This window comes from Euleptes europaea, chromosome 2 (assembly GCF_029931775.1).
Source record: "Euleptes europaea isolate rEulEur1 chromosome 2, rEulEur1.hap1, whole genome shotgun sequence".
In the NCBI taxonomy this organism is placed as follows: Eukaryota; Metazoa; Chordata; class Lepidosauria; order Squamata; family Sphaerodactylidae; genus Euleptes; species Euleptes europaea.
In genome coordinates, this window is record NC_079313.1 from 126,701,969 (window position 1) to 126,726,097 (window position 24,129).

General features: G+C 45.4%; 1 protein-coding gene across 1 annotated transcript in view; it reads left to right on the plus strand.

The window, feature by feature from the left end:
* Nucleotides 1-5,514: 5,514 nt before the first annotated feature.
* Nucleotides 5,515-24,129, plus strand: part of EDN3 (endothelin 3) — a 43,765-nt gene continuing 25,150 nt past the window's right edge. The window contains exons 1-2 of the mRNA XM_056845489.1: nt 5,515-5,569; nt 9,297-9,585. Of these exons, the coding sequence (XP_056701467.1) occupies nt 5,518-5,569; nt 9,297-9,585 (341 nt within the window). The 5' untranslated portion in view covers nt 5,515-5,517. The remainder of the gene's footprint in view (nt 5,570-9,296; nt 9,586-24,129) is intronic.

Genomic DNA, 24,129 nt, shown 5'->3' on the forward strand with positions numbered 1-24,129 from the left:
AAAGTGCAGTTAAGTTGCAGCCTACTTAGGGCGACCCCATAGGGTTTTCAAAGCAAGAGATGTTCAGAGGTGGTTTATCTCTGCTTAGCAACCCTTGGTGGTCTCCCATCCAAATACTAACCAGGACCGACCTTGCTTCACTTCTGAAACCTAACGAGATCTGGCTAGCCTGGCCCCTCCAGGTCAGGGCTTCTTCTGCTTGGTGATGGAAAATGCCATCAAATTGCATCTGACTTAAGGTGATCCCATAGGGTTTTCAAGGCAAGAGATGAAAGGAGGTGGTTTGCCATTGCCCTCATCTGCAGTGCGACCCTGGACTTCCTTGGTGATCTCCCACCAAGTACAAACTAGGGCTGACTCTGCTTAGCTTTCGAGATCTGGTGAGATCCCAGCCAAGCTCTGTGTGAAATGAGGGAGGTGCTCAGCTGAGTGAAGAAGAAGAAGAGTTGCTTTTTATATGCCGACTTTCTCTACCACTTAAGGAAGAATCAAACTGGCTTACAATCACCTTTCCCTTCCCCTCCCCTCCCCACAACAGGCACCCTGTGAGGTAGGTGGGGCTGAGAGGGTTGAACTCATGAAAATGGCATATACTGAACCAGTCCATCAAAGTCAGTATTGTCTACTCAGACCAGCAGCAGCTCTCCAGGGTCTCAGATAGAGGTCTTTCATATCACCTGCTTGACTAGTCCTTTTAACTGGAGATGCCAGGGACTGAACCTGGGACTTTCTGCATGCCAAGCAAATGCTCTACCACTGAGCCACGGCCCCTCCCCTAAAACCAACTCTTCCTCTTGACTGAAACCTCACATTTAAGTTGCCTTTATGCTGAGGCAGACCATTGGTCCATCAACCTCACTATTGTCTACTCTGACCGGCAATGGTTCTCCACAGCCTCAGGTAAGGGTCTTTCACATAACCTGCAATCTGGCCCTTTTAACTGGAGATAGATTGAACCTGGGACCTTCTGCTTGCCAAGCAGATGCTCTATCGCTGAGCCACAAGTCCACAGTTTGGAGAGAACTGTGACTAGCCCAACGTCACCCAGCTGGCTTCATGTGGAAGAGTAGGGAATCAAACCAGGTTCTCTAGATTAGAGTCCACCACTCCAAACCATCGCTTTTAACCACACTGGTGAGGTAGTGCCCAGCCTGTGCCAGCCAAGGGAAGCAGCACTTGGCCTACCTGAGATGAGGAAAGCAGCACCGGGCCATTTTGTTAGGCAGGCTGCCTCTTCCTCCCTCCTTCCCTCCTTTGGGGCTGGGGCCAGGGAGGCTGGGGAAGGGGCCTTTCCCCAGGGTTTTTCAGTCTCAGTCCTCTCCTACTGACAGGGTTCTTCTGAGGATAAATAACGGAGGAAAGGAAAATGAATAAATAAATAGGGTCAGAAGGTTGAGAATATGGGGCTGCCAGGTGGAGGGTGTTACCACATGTGTATCGACATGGATGGACTCTCTGACTTGGGTTTGGGACTCTCACCCAGAACAAGAACTAGTTTGGGGGAATTAAGCTCAGTGTCACGGGGAAACCTCTTCCCGCTTCCACAGCCTGGCTAGCTCGGAAAACTGACACACTCACCAATTAAGGGGGAGCAGAACCTGTGGTTTAGGGATCTTTACCTGGAAAGTGGGCAAGCAAGCTCAAAGTGCCTCTAATAGTCTACCAGTAGCCATGAAGAAGAAGAAGTTGGTTTTTATATGCCAGCTTTCTCTACCAATTCAGGAAGAATCAAACTGGCTTACAATCACCTTCCCGACACTTTGTGAGGAATGTGGGGCTGAGGGAGTGTGACTAGCTCAAGGTCACCCAGCTGGCTTCATGTGGAGGAGTGGGGAAACCAACCTGGTTCACCAGATTAGAATCTGCTGCTTATGTGGAGGAGTGGGAAATCAAACCCAGATTAGTGTCCACCACTCCAAACCACTGCTCTTAACCACTAGACCACTACACTACAACCAGATCTTTTCCAAAGCAAGGTTTAGAATTTATTGAGGGAAATACGGGGTACAGCAATTGAAAAGGCACTCAAGCCATAAGAACAGTGCAATTGTTGTGTTCCCAGAGACATGTGTATGAAAAGTTACATGAAAGGAGAGAAAGACAGAGAAAAAGAGAGCCAAGCCTCTGGCTGAGTGGGAATTCTGTATCAGGGAATACAGTAACAAGGAGAACTGAAAGAGAGAGAAGGGGGGGGGGTTAAAGAAAGAGAAGAGTTTTTAAGAGAAAAGGGGTGAGATATTTTTTCCTAATATCCAGCCAGTACCTGTCCGCCTGTAATTTAAACCCATTATTGCGAGTCCTATCCTCTGCTGCCAACAGGAACAGCTCCCTCATCAGAAGTCATGTAATGCCTTCGAATAGGACCAGCCAAAATATCTCAAAACTAAAAGCACCACATACCAGCATGCATGCTTTCCGAGTTCTCTGGAACATTTTATCAGGCTAAATGTTCAGAACAAGAAAGGAAAAGAAAATAAGCTGTTTTAAGAAATAATGGCAAAGCCAAAATTCTACACAGATCTAGTCTTAAAAGAGGATGTATTGCTGACCAAATTTGACGTGTTTAGAATAGATACCCTGACATGGATGGCCCAGGCTAGCCTGATCTCGTCAGATCTCAGAAGCTAAGCAGGGTCAGCCCTGGTTAGTATTTGGATGGGAGACCACCAAGGAACACCAGGGTTGCTGTGCAGAGGAAGGCACTGGCAAACCACCTGTTAGTCTCTTGCCTTGAAAACCCCAAAAGGGGTTGCCATAAGTCGGCTGTGACTTGAAGGCACTTTACACACACACACACACACACACACACACACACAGAATAGATGCACCCGAACAGGGATAGCCCAGGCTTGCCAAATTTTGTCAGATTTGGGAAGCTAAGCAGTGTGCGTGTTAAGTGATGTCAAGTCGCTTCCGACTAATGACGACCCTGTGAATCAATGTCCTCCAAAATGCCTTGCTCAGGTCTTGCAAATTGAGGGCCATGGCTTCCTTGATTGAGTCAATCCATCTATTGTTGGGTCTTCCTCTTTTCCTGCTGCCTTCAACTTTTCCTACCATTATCGTATTTTCCAGTGACTCTTGCCTTCTCATAATGTGACCAAAGTACGACAACCTAAGTTGCCTTTTTAGCTTCTAGGGTCAGTTCAGGCTTGATTTGATCTATAACCCTGTGGTTTGGGGTTTTTTGCCAGTCCACGTAACACTCTCCGCCAACACCACAGTTCAAAGGAATCTTTCTTCCTCTCAGCTTTCTTCATTGTCCGGCTTTCACACCCATACATAGTAACAGCTAAGCAGGGTCATCTCTGTTTTGTCCTTGGATGGGAAACTGTAGAGGAAGACTAAGGTTGCTGTGCAATGGCAGGCAATGGAAACCTGCCCCTGAATCTCTCTTGCCTTTAGCATCCTATGGGGTTGCCATAGTTTGTTGCATCTTGATGGCAAAAAAAGCAGAAGTGTAAAAGAGGTTTTCAAGATGCTGGTAGACAAGGGAGAGAGAGAATAAAAATAGCATCCTTGTTCTGTGAGCAGGGCCAGTGCTACCATTGGGCGAACGAGGCGGGTCACCTAGGGCGCAGACCTCAGAGGGGTGCAGAACTGGCCTGAGGGGGGCAGTTTTAAGCATATTAGTTTCTTGGGGGGGAATGCAACTGACAATTTATATGTTTTTATTTGAAGAGAAGTACCGCAACAGTGCTATGAAATATAATTTATTATAATGTCTTATGAAAAGTTTTGTGCTTTTATTTTTTCTACAAGACATCTGGTTTTGAAAATTGGTTGGCACAAGTAGTTAGTCTTGCCTAGGGCGCAAAAATGACTGGCACCGGCCCTGTCTGTGAGAATGTGTGTGTGTGTTAAGTGCCGTCAAGTTGCTTCTGACTCATGGCGACCCTATGAATGAAAGTCCTCCAAAATGTCCTATCTTTGACAGACTTGCTCAGATCTTGCAAACTGAGGGCTGTGGCTTCCTTTATTGAGTCAGTCCATCTTTTGTTGGGTCTTCCTCTTTTCCTGCTGCCCTCAACTTTTCCTAGCATGACTGTCTTTTCCAGTGACTCTTGTCGCTCATGATGTGACCAAAATACGATAGCCTCAGTTTAGTCTTCTTAGCTTTTAGGGTCAGTTCAGGCTTGATTTGATGTATAACCCGCTGATTTGGTTTTTATGGCAGCCCATGAGAAAACACCCTGACCTGGATGGCCCAGGCTAGCCAGATCTCGTCAGATCTCAGAAGCTAAGCAGGGTTAGCCCGGGTTAGTATTTGGATGGGAGACCACCAAGGAATACCAGGGTTGCTGTGCAGAGGAAGGCGTTTGCAAACCATCTCTGTCAGTCTCTTGCCATGAAAACCCCAAAAAGGGGTCGCCATAAGTCGGCTGCGACTTGAAGGCACTTTACACACACACACACACACAGAATAGATGCACCCGAACAGGGATAGCCCAGGCTTGCCAAATTTTGTCAGATTTGGGAAGCTAAGCAGTGTGTGTGTTAAGTAATGTCAAGTCGCTTCCGACTTATGGCGACCCCTTTTGGGGTTTTCATGGCAAGAGACTAGCAGGGTTAGCCCGGGTTAGTATTTGGATGGGAGACCACCAAGGAATACCAGGGTTGCTGTGCAGAGGAAGGCACTGGCAAACCACCTCTGTTCGTCTCTTGCCATGAAAACCCCAAAAAGGGGTCGCCATAAGTCGGCTGCGACTTGAAGGCACTTTACACACACGAGAGAATAGCAGTCCGTGAGAATAGCAGCAATTAATCCAATGCACCTTGCACATTAGACTGCAGGTGTCATCCGCGCATTTATTTCTACCTGTTCAGTAGAACAGAGCCGCACGGCGCGCGCACCGGGAACCTCGTGGTTGCTCCGCCCCCCCCCCCCAGCCCGCTCGCAACTCTCCTCGGATGCAAATCTCAGGACGGAGGGCCGCCAATCAGAAGCAGAGCCTTGGCGAGACCACGCCCCAGGCCCTCAAGCCGCGCCCTCTCTCCTCAGACCACGCCCCCAGCCGAGCGCGCCGGGGACCAGTGATGGGCGTCCGGGAGCGCAGAGCGCGCCTTTGCAAGAGCCGCCTCGGTTTGCAGTCGCGGCGCGTCTCGCTTGGCTGCGGCTGCTTGCAAGACGGCGCGGGAGGCAGAGCAGCCTGAAGGAAGCGGCTCCTGGCGGGGGGTGGGGGTGGTTTTTTTTTTTTAGGAAACCCTCCACTTCGGTTTCAAATCGGATTGCGGGGGTCTGGAGGGAAAAAACCCTAAAGAAGAGGCGAGCCATGGAGCGCGTCTGGGGCTTTCCACGACCCTTTTAACTTTCTTAGGACTGGTTCTGCACCAAAGGGGGGGGCGTATTTTTTAACTGCAGCCCCCGAGAGCCTGTCGGCGCGTGGAAGTAACGAGAAGGGCTCGCAGGACAAGAGGAACCCGCAATTCTCCTCTTGCCGGGAGCGATTTTACTTGGGGTGGGGGAAACAGATCTGTCCCCCCGCCCTTTGTCTTCTGCGTTTGCATTTGGGTTTCATGGAGCTGCGATTCCTGATTCTTTTGGGACTTACAATTACATCCAGCGCAGGTAAAAGAGCTGGGGGCGGGGTGTGGATCGCAGCGCCTACAAGCCCCTTGCAGAGTCCACCGTGGGGGGGGGCGGATTTCAGAGGGGATCAGAGGACGCCTGCCCCCCCCGAGGAGCAGCAGTTTTTTTTAGGGGTGTCGATGAAGCAGCCTGCAAGGTGACTGCAAACATCATCTCCTGTACCACACTGCAGAAGATCCCCGAAATTGGGGGTGTCGGTCGGTCGATCGTGCGGTTTGAGGACAGCGAAATTCTTTGCAAGCCTGGGTGAAAAATGACTTCTAAGTAAACTACTGTATGCATGAAAGCAGCCTAGACGTTTGCCAGGTAAGTCTTAATAGCACTGTGAGCCTTCAAAGCACTTCTAATACCATCTCCAAAAGCCTCACAACAACCTTGAAAAGTAGGCCCTGCGTTAGTATTGTTCTTGAGCTCCGTGTCTTCCAGTGGCGCTAACGGAAGAAAGCTTGGTTTTGCAGTGGTCAGATCAGCATATACACTCAGGAATGTAGTGGGATTTGCCCCCTCCAACGTGTGTGTCAATTCACAGCCTGAGGCTGTAGAAATCTCATTGAAATCTATGGGGTTTCCTCAGCTGTGGGTCGATTAGCAATGTGGAGCAGTAGCAGTGTTAGTAACTTTCTAGGTCAAACACAGTGGCCATTTATGCATGGGAGGTTTTGCCTGGGATTTGCCACTCTAGATGCATATTTTCCCCATCCATATTCTCAAAACTGCATGGGGGCTTATTTTTGAGTTGAGAATTCGGATGGGGGGAAATGTGCATCTAGAGAGTGGCAAATCCCAGGCAAAACCTCCCATGCATAAATGGCCACAGTTGCCTTTCCTTTCAGTGTGACATTAAGGACAATCTAGGCAACCGTTGGTCAAATATATAATAACACTAATTATTACTAAGGGGGGTTATTTCAATAATGTATATACAGTATTTTTATATTATAGTATATTATTTTTATTAGGATGATTTCTTAAACCGCGAAAGAAGTGAGCACTAATCCACAGAGGTTTATGCTGGGACAACATTTTGTTGGTCTTTAAGATGCCAATAAACTTCTGCTTATTTCTCAAAAAACCCAATGGGTTTTTGAATTATAATGAATTAATTATAATGAATTAATAGGAACAGTGAAAACCCGCCCACGGTCTTTTTCTGGTATTAATTTATTTTGATGCATGTAGTTTTAAAATAAACCCTTGTATGTTTCCACCTTTTAAAAAAAGTCATTTGGCAACAGATATTACTAAATTGTACATTTTTAGGATTATTAATAACTTTCCAAAAGCGGAAATCCAAAATTCTGGGCTGATGAAGGAAATGTGACAAAATATTTGAAAACAATAAAAATGGAGAAATATTTCCAAATTATATAGTAGAGTTGGAATGTATGTTTAGGTAGAACATTGTATGTTGACCAAAAGAGCCGCTTGTAGTGCAATTTTAAACCAAGCTGCATCTTTCTAAGCCTGTTGGCTTCAGTGGACATAGGCATCAATCCTAAACACACTTATTAGAGAGTAAGCCCCATTGCACTAAATGGGATGTACTTATGAGTAAACATACTTACGATTGCACTGCAAGTATAGCTCTGTTTAAGATCGCACATCATTCTCTCTCTTGTGATGTGGTTATGATGATCGGGAGTGTGCGTGGTGAGTGGAGAAGTCTCTGATTCAGATTTGCCCACAGCCAGGAACTGGCCTTTGGTGAGCCACACAGCCTCGGTGATGCGAAGATAATACAGGGCCTACCTTTCAAGGCTGTGAATACTACTTTTAGAAGTGCTTTGAAGACTCCTAGGATTGTAATTACTTATCAGGCAAACTTCTGGACTGCTTTTATATATAAAATAGGTTTTCTATTGTCAAAGCTCCCATTGTAAGATCTGACGAAGGGCGCATTGACTCTGGGAAGCTTATACTCCAAAAATCTTGTTGACTGATAAGGTGCTTCTGGACTTGAATCATGCTGTTCTACGGCAGATCTACGTATATGGCTACTCACCTGAAACTATATAAAATAGTTTACTTTGAAGTTATTTTCATCAAGGCTTGTCACAGCCCAGTTCATCAGACTCCAACCCGCCTTCCCGGAATCTTTTGCAGTGTGGTACCGAAGATGATATTTGTGTTGACCTCTAAGATTGCAGGCTGCTTCATCAACACTCCTAAAAATACTGCTTATTCTTCTGTGGACTGACGTATTCTGATCCCCTCGGAAATCTGCATTCCAGGACACTCGGCAAGAGGCCACTATTCTCCCAGTGCTTGTGTAAGGGCCATGTTTTTTTTTTCAATGGCTGTTGTTAGGTAACACCTTTCTGAGAAGAAGTTTTATCCCTATGTAGCATGGTTATTAGGTCTGATTGTTCATTTTATGTAAAGAACCTTTGGAACGTTTCATGAAGTTTGGCATCTAGAAAATACATCAATCATGGGATTCCTTTGCACTTTGGTGGTGGTTAAACACTAATGTTGAAGAACGGAATATCCAAACGTACACTGTTGGGCTTCTGAGTTATACCTACCAGCAGTCTGCTTGAGAGCCAGCTTGGGGTAGTGGTTAAGAGTGGCGGACTCTAATCTGGAGAACCGGGTTTGATTCCCCACACCACATGGGCGGTGGACTCTAATCTGGTGAACCAAGGTGGTTTCCCCACTCCTGCACATGAAGCCAGCTGGGTGACCTTGAGCTAGTCCCAGTTGTCTTCGAGCTCACTCAGCCTCACCTACCTCGCAAGGTGTCTGTTGTAGCGAGAGGAAGGGAAGGAGATGGTAAGCCCGTTTGATTCTACTTAAAAAGGTAGAGAAAATCGGCATATAAAAACCAACTATTCTTAAAGCATTTGTTAAGCGTGGAAATTTGATGCAATTTGGAATGCTTTTCTGGACACTCTGATTATAGAGTTTTGTCTTCTTTCGTGTCTCTTTCTCCTCTGTTTCCTCCTCGCAATATTAATTACTGTCAGCTTTAATGAGTGAAGCCTCTGTTATTTTAGCATAACGTTTTGCTGGTTTGTTGCAGCTGTCTTTCTACAAGCTGATTAGGGCTGCCAGGTCCCTCTTCGCCACTGGCAGGAGGTTTTTGGGGCGGAGCCTAAGGAGGGAGCGGTTTTGGGAGGGGCTTCAGTGCCATAGAATCCAATGGCCAAAGTGGCCATTTTCTCTAGGTGAACCGATCTCTATTGGCTGGCGATCAGTTGTAATAGCAGGAGATCTCCAGCTAGAGACGACTCACAATGCAATCCATTTGAATAAGTGAGGTATACTCCTCATGTTTGGATAAAGCACCGTGTCCTGCAGCCACCCAAGGATTTCTTGGATTGATGAAGCCTGAATAGGTGAAATGGGTATAAATACCGGAAGCCCATCTTCTTATGGAATCCAGTGGCATCAATGGTGCAATGAGCAAATATATGTATAAATGAAGTATACAATTGAGTATCCTATTAAGGAATTGGACTTTGTACTGTCACTTTTGTATCCAATGTTATTGTATTGATGTAGTTAAAGCAACAGTGTTATATAAAAACACTTAACTGAAAAATTACTATTGAGATAAAAATTCTTTATTGAACTTTATATAGCTGGTATATTGGAATATCAGCATATTGGACAGTGGACCACCAGAGCTGGTTCTTTGCAGTACTTCAGTAGTGTTGGCTAAAAGCGCATCCCTCTAATTTAGCACTCTCTCCCTGGCCGTTAGGTTTCCCACTTCCAGTCTCTCACTCCTTGCTGCCCCCAGGGGGTGGCAGCAGCAGCAGCAGCATTCGTGGGCTGAGGTCTCCGGGGCTCCGGGAGAGAGAGAGTGACGAAAACGAGGCACCGGCAGGGGAGGTGCTGTCGACCAAGAGCGGCAACACTACTGGCACGGTGAAAGTGGCTGGCCCGGGAGACGTGCACCGCCGAGCCAAGCGCTGTACATGCTACACCTACAAGGATAAGGAGTGTATTTATTACTGCCACCTGGACATCATCTGGATCAACACGCCAGAGTGAGTGGGGAGGGAAACGCCTTCAAACTGGGGTGGGGAAATAGGGGTAAGTACAGGGGGTCCTGATTCTGGAGGAGGAGGAAGGCGGGGAGGTCAGAACCAACCTCTGGCTATATTATTCCCAGAAACAAAACAATGGAAACATGGTCTGTTTTGGCTTCCAGATGCTTTGCTGCCATATGGTTGGCCTGTGCAGTTGAAACCGCGGCTGTTCCACATTAGACAAAATGGCTCCATGGAAGTCTCTGGTCAGTGGCATCCTTTGGGGAGGGGCCGTGGCTCAGTGGTAGAGCATCTGCTTGGCATGCAGAAGGTCCCAGGTTCAATCCATGGCATCTCCAGCTAAAGGGACTAGGCAGGTAGGTGATGTGAAAGACCTCTGCCTGAGACCCTGGAGAGCCGCTGCCGGTCTGAGTAGACAGTACTGACTTTGATGGACCAAGGGTTGGATTCAGTATAAGGCAGCTTCATGTGTTCCTCCAGAGCACCAGATGTTGGGGTGGGGTGGGGGACAACGGGGAGGCTGATTTTTGCGGGATTCCTGGAATTGCTGGGCTTGCTATGCTTGGACACAACATGGGCTCCTGGGCATGAATCCTGCGGTAAATCTCTCATGTTGGAAGAGATTTGTCACCGGAATGGGATTCCGTTGACTTCCCTCTCCTGCCGCGCTTCAAAACTTTCTGGAAATGTTGCCTCTAAGGACATGTTGAGGAAAGAGCTGGAGGTCTGCAGCGGGAGGGAGGAATTGGCAGAAATAATCCCTTCCTCCCTTAGCAGAAATTTTCCATGGGATCCAGTTTATGGCCTAATCCAACAGCTCACTTCTTAAATTCCCATGCACAGTAGCTATGTTGGTCTACCAAAACATTCCGGAAAGAACTGTAGTAGAACACCAGCTTGGTGTCGTGGTTAAGAGTGGTGGACTCTAATCAGAGAACCGGGTTTGATTCCCCGCCCCGCCACATGAGTGGTGGACTCTTATCAGATGAAATGGGTTGGTTTCCCCACTCTTCCACATGAAGCCTGCTGGGTGACCTTGGGCTAGTCACAGCTCTCTTCAAGTTCTCTCAGCCTCACCTACCTCACAAGGTGTCTGTTGTGGGGAGAGGAAGGGAAGGAGTTTGTAACCCAGTTTGATTCTCCTTAAAAAGGTAGAGAAAATCGGCATAATAAAAACCAATTCTTCTTTTAGTCTAGTCATGCAGCATACCTATTCTCTCTAGTATCAGAGGAGCATGCCTATAATTTTGGGTGTGGTGGAACACAGGCAGGATGGTGCTGCTGCAGTCGTCTTGTTTGTGGCTTCCTAGAGGCACCTGGTTGGCCACTGTGTGAACAGACTGCTGGACTTGATGGGCCTTGGTCTGATCCAGCAGGGCCTTTCTTATGTTCTTATGTTCTTTTTGTTAGTATGCACAAAATATCACAATACAGCGAGCGAACTTTTGACTTCTCATGAACTCTTAAGTGGGCTGGATGTTCGGTACAAGAAGAAGGGAGGGGAATGGGGCGCAGGAACCAATTATTCTGGGCGTGACTGAAGAGCTTTGACTCTGCAGTTTGCAGAAATACAGGGTGAATTTCAGACTCGATTGGACTTCATGGTGTAGGGTGCATAACAGGCTTCCGTTTGCATGAACAGCCACTTGGACATTGAAGCAAAAACCCAAAATGTATTTCTTTCAAGAATATAAAAGCAAGCAGTACCCATGATGCTATATGGATGACCGTTGTATGGCCGAGCAAAAACTGCGGCAGTCCTCCTTCTGTTAAAAAGTTGGATATTAGTTTTGGGAGATGCATCAGGTAAAGAGTCACAGGAAGGCTGTGTGTGTGTGTGTAAAGTGCTGTCAAGTTGCAGCCGACTTATGGCGACCCCCTTTTTTTTGGGTTTTCATGGCAAAAGACTAACAGAGGTGGTTTGCCAGTGCCTTCCTCTGCACAGCAACCCTTGGTGGTCTCCCATCCAACTACTAACCAGGGCTGACCCTGCTTAGCTTCTGAGATCTGACGAGATCAGGCTAGCCTGGGCCATCCAGGTCAGGGCCAAAGGAAAGCTAGCTGGGTAATATTGCTTTGTGACGGCAGGATCACCTTGACCCACAAGTAAGGCAATGTGAGGAACAGTCCCTTTGAACGGGGCAGGCATGGCAACTATTTCAGGACTGCCTGGACTGTCTCTTTCTAGCACCTGGGGCACAACAGCATGCACGTACTAATTTCTAAATGGCCAAATACCACTTGTTGGTTATGCAACCTACAGCAGCATCGCGCCTCCAGTCACTGTGAGTGCTTCTTTCCAAATATGCCTGGTACTTTGGAGCTGGGGGAGAATCTGTCCTTACCGAGCGGTATAGCTACAGCAGTGCAACTGTGGGTAGCTTTGGTTTGAGAGAGTTTCTGCCAATAATAGCCCATGGAGTCTATTTTTAAGGTTGTTGTTGGATTAGGAGCAAACACAGTGGGCTATTCCATGGCCCAAACCCCTCTTGTTGTATTTTTGTTTTGGTCTCCAATGCACAGAGCATATTGCAGCAGATGCTACGGTTGCATAGCCCTAGGTGGATTGTTCCAAGTTCGTAGTCAGGGGTGAGAGGGTGATTTAAAGTGCATTATGGATAGGGGGGAGCTGAACATTCCTCCTGACTGAGATGTGTGTCCCCCCTCCACACAATCTACTTTTCAGTTGTTTTTCCCTGATGGTGATTACTTTCAGTAATCACTAGGGTCTTTTATGCATGGGCTGGATCTCCCTGCTTGGACCTGGGTTCATTGCACATTAAAGTAACCCGGGTTGGGGGAAACTGTATGCATTGGCTTGAATGATCAGGGACGAAACTGTGTGCTAATCGAACCATGAATACAGAAAAGCAGTCTCCCAAGCTCAAATCAAGTCCCACCCCTTTAAATGCTGCTCTGTAATTGGCTTACCGTGAGAGAAGATTTCCTTCCCCCCAAACCCAACTGCCGCATAAAAAAGCATTTTAAGAACAAAAAACGGTGCAATCTGAAAGAAGGGGGGAGGGAGAAACCCAAGCCTCGTTTTAAAAAAGCCTTTCTTTTGCTCAGAAAGAGCTCCGAGGAAGCAGGAGGCACACGAATCCCTGCCTCTTTACACACTGCTTTGTGGTTGGCTGTGAGAGGAGCCAATCTTCTGTTTTCCCCTGCATGCTGCTTTGAAGAGGGGTTTGGAAAAGGGAAGCTCAACCCGAGAACGAAGTATGCTCGCTCTGTGACTCCAGAATGAGCTAGGATGAACGGTTTAATTCGGGCCAGAAGAGGAATGGGAAAAGCTGGGTTCGTTTTGCGGCGAAACAGCGTTGAGCTTCCAAGGAATGAGATAGTGTGCATACTGAAAAATTTGATCCTGGCTGAAACGAGGAATAAAGGAGGTTAGAGCAACCATGCATAAAACACCTAGGAAATAAGAAGTCGTGGTGTTTGCAGTTGTGGGTGCGGGGGGGGGGGGTTATTTATACCCTGCCTTTCCTCATGGTTCAAGGTGGTTTGCCGTAATAGTTTTTAAAAAACCCAGTTAAAACCTGAATAAAATAACAAACCCCATTAGGAGAGATTTCAGCTTCTTGGGGATTTCAGCTCTTTCCCTCCAGTTTACCAGCCCGAGCTCCACAATAAAACCAGCCAATAGAGATCAGTTCACCTGGAGAAAATGGCTGCTTTGGCCATTGGACTCTATGGCATTGAAGTCCCTCCCCTTCCCAAACCCCGCCCTTCTCAGGCTCCACTCCAAAAAACCCCCACCAGTGGCGAAGAGGGACCTGGCAACCCTAATTATTCTCCTCTCATCTGTTTTATCCTCACAACAACCCTGTGAGGTAGCTTAGGCTGAAAGTATGTGACTGTTCTGAAACCAACCAGTTTGCTCCTACAGGAAGATAGGTATTTGAACCTGGGTCTCCCAGGCCCTACTCTGAAGCTCGAACCTGCTATACCACCCTGGCTTTCATAGGGTGGCTGCTGTTGAACAGTAGCAAGCAGCCAGACTTAGCTGAATCATGGAAATCGGGTGGTATCAAATCACCCAGAGGTTGCTGCCAGGCCTAGGGTTGCCAGCCTCCAGGTGGGACCTGGAGATCTCCCAGAATTACTACTGAACTCCAGACGACAGAGATCTGTCCCCCTGGAGAAAATGACTGCTTTGAAGGGTGGACTCTATGGCATTATTTTCGGGTGAGGCCTTTCCCCTCCCGAAACCCTCCCCTTCTCGGACTATACCACAAAATCTTCAGGAATTTCTCAACCTGGAGCTGGCAACCCTAGTCAGGCCTGGCGCCAATGAGTCCTTCCTCAAAGGCCAAAATGGGCCTGGAAAGGACCCTGCCCTCTCCCCTGCTTTTTTACTCACAGAAACCCAGCTGGGAATATTGTGGTTGCCTAGCAACAGCTTCTGAGGTAAATCCATGCTTAAAGCTACAGATGCTCCTTTTATAATTTTTGGGGTTTTTAAACCCCTCAGTGTGTTTTTTAAAGTTTACGTTTTTCTGCAAACCTGGGGCTCTTTTCTGGTCTGTAGAAAGATCTGTCTTGCCTGTTCACAGCTCTAGTCACCAGACTGAAGTATCCTCAGATTTGGCCAACTTCACTATTAGTATACAGATTCATGTTTCTTTGATCTTTGTACAGATGCAAATTGCAAAAACCTTGCTGTCTTTCTGATCTAAACCCTATTGATCTGCTTTATTTGGATTAAAAATATTTGTATGGTTTGAATATTGGAATATCCAAATCCAGATGCAAGGGGAAATTCTATTACCCAAATTGGATTATCCTGTTATAGTAGTCAGTTGCCACAGCTGGATGCCAGAGGTTGCAGTCAATGGCCAATGTAGTATAGACAAATATTTAAACATACGTTTTTCAATTAAGAACTCCTGTATAATGGCAAATAATTTTACTTGGCAAATACAGATGTTTTTTTAAAAAGTCTTGGAAGGCATATGGATTTAATATGCACCACATGTATTTTCTCTGTTGCATTTTAATGGCTGATTGGGCGTTCTGGTTTCCCATAGCGATGTGAATCCATGGACTTTTCAAAGTGGGAGTTTGCTGCTTTCCCTCCTGCTGAGCCCCACTGAGCAACCTAAATTTTTATTCTTGGGGGTCTATAGACCCACCGGGCCAACTTAGGGGTCTATAATAGTCTATAATGGAGATGTAAATTCTGCTTGCTTTAGTGAGTGAAATAATATTCTTTTATTCTGTCAAATTGCAGCCAACTTATTGCAACTCTGTAGGGTTTTCAAGGCAAGAGACAAACAGAGGTGGGTTTGCCATAGTAAACCTGCATAGCAACCCTGGACTTCATTGGAGGTCTCCCATCCAAATACTAACCAGTACTGACCCTGCTTAGCTTCCGGGATGTGATGAGATCGGGCCAGCCTGGAGTATACAGGTCAGGGCAAATGAAATACTTCCCTTGACGATAATTATCTGGAATATGCTGCTGTCAAGTTTCATTCTAAAATGGTAAAGTCAAGTAAGCGGAGAACTGGGCCCATTTCACACATGCCAAGCTTTCTAACAATGTAGTCAGGAGTCCAGAGTTACTTCAACCTAAGCCCGTTGATTTAGACTGGATGACTGTTTCAAATTGCAATGTAAGTGATACCATGTGATACATGTGTTTTTGAAACAGAGTTGGGCAAATTATAGGCTGGTGTGTGTGTGTGCCACCTTATCTGGCCTACAGGAGCTTTTCATCCATCTCGCAAGCTACAATTTGAGAACCCCTGCCTGCTTGGCTGAGATTGAGACTGGGAAGGGCAGCCATGAGGGAGCTAGAAAAGATTCTTATGTGTAAGGATGCGTCACTGGCCACCAAGATCAAGTTAATTCATGCCATCATATTCCCTATTACTACGTATGGGTGTGAAAGCTGACGATGAAGAAATCTGATAGGAAGAAAGTAGATTCCTTTGAAATGTGGTGTTGAAGGAGAGTGTAACGGATTCCGTGGACTGCCAAAAAACAACAACAAATCAGTGGGTTATAGATCAAATCAAGCCTGAACTGACCCTAGAAGCTAAAATTACTAAACTGAGGCTGTCGTACTTTGGTCACATTATGAGAAGACCAGAGTCACTGGAAAAGACAATAATACTAGGAAAAGTTGAAGGCAGCAGGATAAGAAGAAGACCCAACAAGAGATGGATTGATTCTATAAAGGAAGCCACGGCCCTCAATTTGCAAGACCTGAGCAAAGCTGTTAAGGATAGGACATTTTGGAGGACATTGATTCATAGGGTCGCCATGAGTTGGAAGTGACTTGACGGCACTTACCACACACACACACACATGCCTGCTCAGCTCCAGAATCAGCTAGTGGGGTGATGCTTCAAAAGAATCATGGAGTGGTTTGAGTGCCAACGGCCCTGAAGAGCAGAGGAGTAGGGGAAAGAAAGCCACATCTGGGGCTCAGCCTACTTATTAGGGCTTCAGGTTGGATGCCGTCTCTTTCCGTTTTCAACACTGGCAAACTGCTGGCTCTGGAAGCAGTCAAAGGCAGCATCCACCTCAGGAGTGGGCAGAACCCCAGATGTGACTCTAGGGCCCACCTTTTTATTAAGTACAGGTCTCGGTTGCAAGCTCCTTTTCGTTTGAAAGAGCAGAGCTAAATTGTAATGTGTGAAGCAGCTGTTGGTAGTGAAACTGAAATTTCTGTTCTAAACTCTGCCTTTGAACTGTTCTAAACTCGGTTTTATTCATGCTAGAACTTCCTTTCTGCTGTCTCAATTTCCGTTTTATTTAATAGGATACTTCTGACCCTTAGATTACATTTTACGATCAATCTAGATGAGATGGAGAGAGCCATGATTGAGTCACCCCTAGTAAGGAGTAGGAATGAGAGGAACTCTTTTCTCTCTCTCCCCCCCTTTTCATGTGCGGTTTTTCAGATGCAAATCCTGAAGCTGCTATGACATATTTTTCTTCACAGGACAAAGAGCAACTTGGAGCATGTGGCTGTGATTTCCATCTGACACATGGCATGGGGGGGGGGGTTAACTCCTTCCGCCTTTTCCAGGGCTGCATCCCCTGATCTGAACGACCCTGCCCCTCTCTGGCAGCATTTAAACTTGGTGGTGGTGGTGGTGGTGGTGGGAGCCCTGCAGGATTATGCTTCTTCTGCTGGCTCCTCTAGTTAAGCTCTCAAAGTATGTTCATCTTTATACATTTACTAATGGGACATAATTTATGAATTGGAATGCTGCGTTAAAAAAACAACATTGTGATTGCTTCAAACAGGGTGGATTTGATTTAAATCAAATGGATTTAAATCATGATGTAAATCACTAGTCAGTAAGACTAGGTATAAATCTTGGTTCTCTACATAAAAGTATTGTGGAGTATTCTACTCAAAATGTTTCACTTTCATTTTTTACTGCTTGCCCCTCCCTCCTCACACTTTGCTCCTTGTGCAGATCTATTCCACTACAAACAATCTTCTATTGTTGAACTTCTTGAAATTTAGCACTTAAGTGGTAAGCGGTTGATTGTGTGTACAGCTGTTACCACACTTGTATTCCCAGCAATGTATTAAGAGTTTGAAAATGTTATAAAAAATACTGTTCGCACTTTCTATGTATTCCCACCAATGTATTAAGTGTTTGAAAATGTTATAAAAAATACTGTTCACACTTTGTTTGGCCCTTTTAGCTGTGAAGATGTCTTCCAACCATTTATAAGCCGTGGTATCCAAAAACCCTTTTAAAGAGATGTTTTTTATAACATTTTCAAACTCTTAATACATCGCTGAGAATACAAAGTGCAGTAACCCCCTACATTGATTTGCTAAGGAACAATGGGAGTAAGGGCTTTTTGTCAATTCTGTATGTTTATTTTATAACATTTTTGTTGTGAAGAAGAGGCACATTATCTCTGCAGACACAGCTGTTACCGCACTAGGTATTCCTAGCGATGTATTAAGAGTTTGAAAATGTTATAAAAAACATCGGTTTTTGGATGCCATGGCTAAAAAATGGTTGGAAGACGTCTTCACAGCTAAAGGGGCCAAACAAAGTGCGAACAGTATTTTTTACAACAGTTTCAAACTCTTAATACGTTGGTGGGAATGCATAGAAAGTGCGAATAGTATTTTTTATAACATTTTCAAACTCTTAATACATCGCTGGGAATACCTAGTGCGGTAACAGCCACAAACTCAGTTTTGAGAACTGCAAAATCAAGCATCTGTGATAATATCTTCTAGACAGAAAAATTGTCTAAACTAATCTTACAGAAACCTCGGTAATTAATCTATTGTGAATGGATTAATGGAATTCATTAACCAAACAAATTAAACATTAATCCATTGTGAATAGATTAATCCATTGTGAATGGATTAATTGAATTCATTTTCCAAATTAAACATTGCATGAATATGCAGCCTGGTGCAACATATTTAAAAACTAATCCTTGTTTCATGATAATGTATCTTAAATATAAAACTATCTTTCGATAGATTTTTCCTCAAGAAGCATTTTATTTAAAAAATTCAATTTAAATTAAAAAAATCCAATTTAAATTTTAAGAATCTGATGATGGTCATCTTCTGAGGCCCTGAGTGGCAACCCGAGGAAGGGCTTTCTTGGTCATGGCATCAAAACTGTAGAACTCTCTCCCCAGGGAGACTCATCTGTCCCCATCTGTCACGGTCTCCCACCAGCAGGTGAAGACTTTTCTTTTTGGCTTCACCTGTAGGGTTGCCAACCACCAGGTACTTGAAAAAATGGGGCTCTGTGCTGTATAATGAGTACAAAACCAACCAGAAAACAGCACAAAACTATACTTTGCAAATTAATATATTGGTGATAAAGTGAACAAGTGATAGAATATAAATATACAAAATTCAAAAAACAATACAACATCTGACATACCACATACAATATACAAAATACAAGTAAGCACAGATTGACAAATTGCAATAAGGTTTCTCCAGTCAAGAATTCTGAACCAGCAACAATGATACTGGATACAATGTATCATATGTTAAGGTAAGTATCACTTGTAAAGCCTTGAAAATAGTTGCAATAACTGTATCTTTTTTCTCCTTTTCAGAATGAAGTTATAAACTTGACTTGGAAATAAACATCAAAGCTGTCCCAAAATTGGATCATCTGGACTTGTCATCTAGATCATATGAACACGTTTTGCTTTGAGCTTCATCAGCTAATTAATCTAAACAGATGAGCTGTACAGACCATGGAGGGCCGTTTCCATAGCTGCACTGAATACATGAAGGGCAAGGGGGGGAGAAAAGTCTGGAACGTGAAGCTGCCAAAGACTTTTCTCCCTCCCCTCGCCTTTCACATATTCAGTGCAGCTATGGAAACAGCCGTCCATGGTCTGCACAGCTCATCTGTTTAGATTAATTAGCTGATGAAGCTCAAAGCGAAACGTGTTCATATGATCTAGACGACACGTCCAGCTGATCCAATTTTGGGACAGCTTTGATGTTTATTTCCAAGTCAAGTTTATAACTTCATTCTGAAAAGGAGAAAAAAGATAGTTATTGCAACTATTTTCAAGACTTTACAAGTGATACTTACCTTAACATATGATACATTGTATCCAGTATCATTGTTGCTGGTTCAGAATTCTTGACTGGAGAAACCTTATTGCAATTTGTCAATCTGTGCTTACTTGTATTTTGTATATTGTATGTGGTATGTTAGATGTTGTATTGTTGTATTGTGTTTTTTGAATTTTGTATATTTATATTCTATCACTTTTTCACTAATATATTAATTTGCAAAGTATTGTTTTTGTGCTGTTTTCTGGTTGGTTTAACCACCAGTTACTAGCTGGAGATCTCCCACTATTACAACTGGTCTCCAGCCAATAGAGATCAGTTCACCTGGAGAAAATGGCCACTTCGGCAATTGGACCCTATGGCATTGAAGTCCCTCCCCAAACCCCGCCCTCCTCAGGCTCCACCCCAAAATCCTCCCACCAGTGGTGAAGAGGGACCTGGCAGACCTATTCATCTGGTATTCCCTCAGTAATCCCTCCTTCCTGCCCTGTTTTAATTGTGGTTTTCTGTGCTGTTTTTACAAATGTGTGTGTGTGTGTATGTGTGGATATAAATAAATAAAAATCTGGTGGAAATTGCTGTCAAGTCACAGCTGACTAATACTGACCCCACAGACTTTTCAAAGCAAGAGACGAACAGAGGTGGTTTGCCACTGCCTTCCTCTGCATAGTGACCCTGGAATTCCTTGGTGGTCTCCCATCCAAATACTAACCAGGGCTGACCCAGTTTATCTTCTGGTTTTAATAGTTCTTAGGACATGCTAATGATTTGACAGTTAGCTGACTTGGTGTTCCTGATGAGGGCAGAAGGGCAGGGTGTGAATTTTGGAAATAAATAAATGTGTTATAAAGGGGGGGAAAACAGATTCCTGGGTATGAAATGTGGGTTTATAGCATTGGGTTTGAGAGCCACCATATGTCTGCCTTGGTACCTCTTCCCACTTCAAAACATATCAGATTGGGGCCTTATCACTTGCTGGTTGCATCTTATAATGTGTTTGAAAGAAATCATCCTCAATTAAGATTTGTTAGCTGAATGTAGTCGAGATTATGCCACTCTTCACGTCTGTTGATGTTATACACATCCTGAAACGCTAGACACCATATACAAGTTGTGAGCCATGAGCCATGTTTTAAGGCACATGGATGAACTATTTTAACATAAATCCACACAGAATAAAAGGCTTTTGTGTATTTTTTTTTTTACCTCGTATAATGTATATGTCAGGATGTGTATTGTAAAATTGTGTATGTATGACCACTGAGGAAGGGCTGTAAAAGGCCGAAACGCGTCTGGTCAGATTTTGGTCATTTTATTTACTTACATCAACTGTTATGTGTTGGTAATATTTGTAACTTTGCTTGTGCTTTTTAGGAAGCCTGTATATTTGGCCCTGTGTTTTAAAATGCAGTTGTGCACAATATATAATAAAAATAGATTTATTGGTTGCTATATTAGATAGTGTTTAGCTCAGCCCCTTTGGTTTCCTCTGACCTTCAGGTTGAGTTTCTTTGTTCCCCTTTTTATTCAGTTGTTTGAAAGAAATATAACTCCATGTGGGCGTCCTCAGTATCATCCTTGATAAGAATGTAATTTTTTTTCCGCATTAAGAATATGTTGCCATATAAAAACTTGTAATAAGTGGCCTGCTGGACCAAAGCAGGCATATGAAGATCATGGTTATCCACCAGTCGGTAAAAGATAAATTGCATGCACAACCGTGATTCAGACTGGCTCCTGAATATCAGTGCTAGGAGACCAGTATCAGGAAAGGAACTGGGCACCATGTCCTGTTTGTTGGCCCGTCAGGGTAACTGGACTAGTAGGTTTGCCAGCCTCCAGGTATTAGCTGGAGATCTTCTGCTATTACAACAAATCAGTTCACCTGTAGAAAATGGCTGCTTTGGCAATTGGACTCAATGCTATGGCATTGAGGTCCCTCCCCTCCCCAAACCTCGCCCTCCTCAGGCTCCGCCCCAAAAATCTCCAGGTATTTCCCAACCTGGAGCTGGCCTCGGCCTCTGTGCCCTGTCGTTGGCCCTCTAGAGCAGGGGTCCTCAAACTAAGGCCCGAGGGCCGGATCCGGCCCCCGGAGGGCTTTTGTCCGGCCTGGGGACCAAGGAAGCCAGTCCCCCCTTGCCCCCCTCCCCAGAGCTTTTCTGGGCTTCCTGGCTGTGTACGCACAACTGGAAGCCTCCCTCCCGCCACAGTCGCCCCCTTCCCTGCTCCCTCTCCAGCCCAAAACCCCTTTCCTGGGCACACAAGGCATCTTGCTGCTTCGCGTGCCGCCTGGTCGCCCCCTTCCCCCTCTCCCTCCCAGGCCCAAAACCTCCTTTCCTGGGTGCGCGAGGCGTCTTGCTGCCTCGCACGCCGCCCAGTCGCCCCCTTCCTGTCCTGGCGTTCCTGTTTTGGCCACAGTTGGCCGTGTTCTCACGGCTCAGGGCTCTCTCTCCTTCTGGGAGTATCCTTGTGGCCTGGAGGTAATTGTAGGGGCCCCTTGGGGGGGGGGCTGGGCATATCTCCAGGGAGAAGAAAAAGACTTGTGGCCATTTATGCACAGGAGGTTTTGCCTTGGATTTGCCGCTCTCCAGATGCACATTTTCCCCATCCGAATTCTCAGAACTCAAAAGTAAATTCCCCACCCCACCCCAGGGGAGAGTTTGGAGAATTCGAATGGGGAAAATGTGCATCTGGAGAGCGGCAAATCCAAGGCAAACCCTTCCATGAATAAATGGCCTTGGTTTTTACATGCCAACTTTCTCTACCACTAAAGGGAGACTCAAATTGCCTTACAATCCCCTTCCCATACCCTCCCACAACAGACTCCCTGTGAGGCAGGTGGGGCTGAGAGAGCGCTAACAGAGCTGTAACTTGCCCAAGGTCAGCCAGCTGGCTTCGTGAGTAGGGGTGGGGAAACCAACCAGGTTCACCAGATTAGCCTCCGCTTCTCACGTGGAGGAGTGGGGAATCAAACCCGGTTCTCTAGAGTCCCCGCTCCCAACCACCACTCTTAACCACTACAGGGGGAATGACCGGGCTTGTAAGGAGGATGCTTTTCCGGAGAGCCCCCTCGCGCCGCCGCCTCCTCCCCCGAAACAGTCCGGCCCCCAACAGTGTTTGAGGGACAGTGAACTGGCCCCCTGTTTAAAAAGTTTGAGGACCCCTGCTCTAGAGGAACTGGTTGGCCACTTTGTGAGACAGGATGCTGGACTAGATGGACCAGCAGGGCTCTTCATATGGGGCTGAGCAGGAGATTTTCACCTTTCAAGCCTTGCTTGATTTCGCTAATAGAAGCTGGGCTCCCTCTGCTGTTATCAGTGATTGTAAAGGGGGAAAGGTTTGTATCTTTAAAACCTGTACTTTCTCCCTTTAAAATGCGAATAACAGAACAGGAGGCCCAGTTCTGATTGGAAAAGCTGAGCAGATATTGAAGGGCAAAATCCCCTCTTAGCTGCCGTGCTCTGAATCGTAGCTGTGCATGTTTTCACGTTGTACAAACTGATGGAGATTCATAATCTTCCTGGTGTCAGTTTTGGCGCACTTTTTCTTTTTCGTTGTGGAGAAATTTGTGTGAAAAGGTGCTTGCATTCAGCCCTTGAACTAGATTGTCCTTTGTCTGTGTAATGTAATGTGGACATTGCTTCTTGTGTAGGAAAGCTCCACGTGTATGTTTTGGTACAATAGCTTTCAAACTCCTGTGCAGTGAAATAAATGCAGCTGTTCTTGGTGTGCCTGTAGTTGCCCTACATCAGTTTAGAAAATCTTGCTGAAGCATTCCAATATTGACACCTGAAATTTGGAAGTAATAATCACCTTGGCTCTGGTTGCTTTATCCATGGAGACATTCCAGTAGTTCTTGAGTTAGTGATCATGATTGAATTATCCATGATCTGAATTCCATTGATCTCAGCAGGAGTCTCCATACCTGCTTTCTGGTACATGTCCTTAATTTGGACAAGTTGGCCTTCTGCGAGTCAGTTGTATGGTTTGCATTTTTATATTGGCAGGGATTGCAAATATACTGCAAAATGGGGTAAAAATAGACATCGCAGTCAAGAATTCGATTGTCTTTTCTACTTCAAAATGCTTCAAATGCAGGTGGCTCAACCCTGCTCCTGCACAGGTGAGCAAAAGCAAGCATCCTTTCAGGTAAAGATCCAGATCTGCATAGCACTTGTCCCCTTTATAGTTTCTTTACGGCTCTGTTTTGGTGATAGGACAATGTGCCAGTGTAGTGGATAGGGTGTCGTTCTTAAGAACATAAGAAAGGCCATGTTGGATCAGACCAAGGTCCATCAAGTCCAGCAGTCTGTTCACACAGTGGCCAACCAGGTGCCTCTAGGAAGCCCAGAAACAAGACAACTGCAGCAGCATTATCCTACCTGTGTTCCAAAGCATCTAATATAATAGGCATGCTCCTCTGATCCTGGAGAGAATAGGTATCATCACAAGTATCCATTTTAACTAGTAGCCATGAATACTCCTCTCCTCCATGAATATGTCCACTCCCCTCTTAAAGCCTTCCAAGTTAGCAGCCATCACCACATCCTGGGGCAGGGAGTCCCACAATTTAACTATGTGTTGTATGAAGAAATACTTGCGTTTATGTTTTTTGAATCTCTCCCCCTCCAGCTTCAGCAGATGACCCTACTTTCTAGCATTATGAGAGAGGGAGAAAAGCTCCTCCTTGTCCACTCTCTCCATGCCATGCATAATTTTATAGACCTCTATCATGTCTCCCCTTAACTGCCTTCTTTCTAAGCTAAACAGCCCTAAGTGTTTTAACCACTCCTCATAGGGCAGTTGCTCTAGTCCCCTGATAATTTTGGTTGCTCTTTTCTGCACCTTCTCAAGCTCTGCAATATCCTTTTTTGAGGCTGGGGAGGCCTCCAGCCAAATCCTTGCTGATGCATGAAATTCAATGACTAACTAATCTTTAAGGGCAAGAGTCCAGTAGCACCTTAAAGACTAACAAAAATATTTTCTGG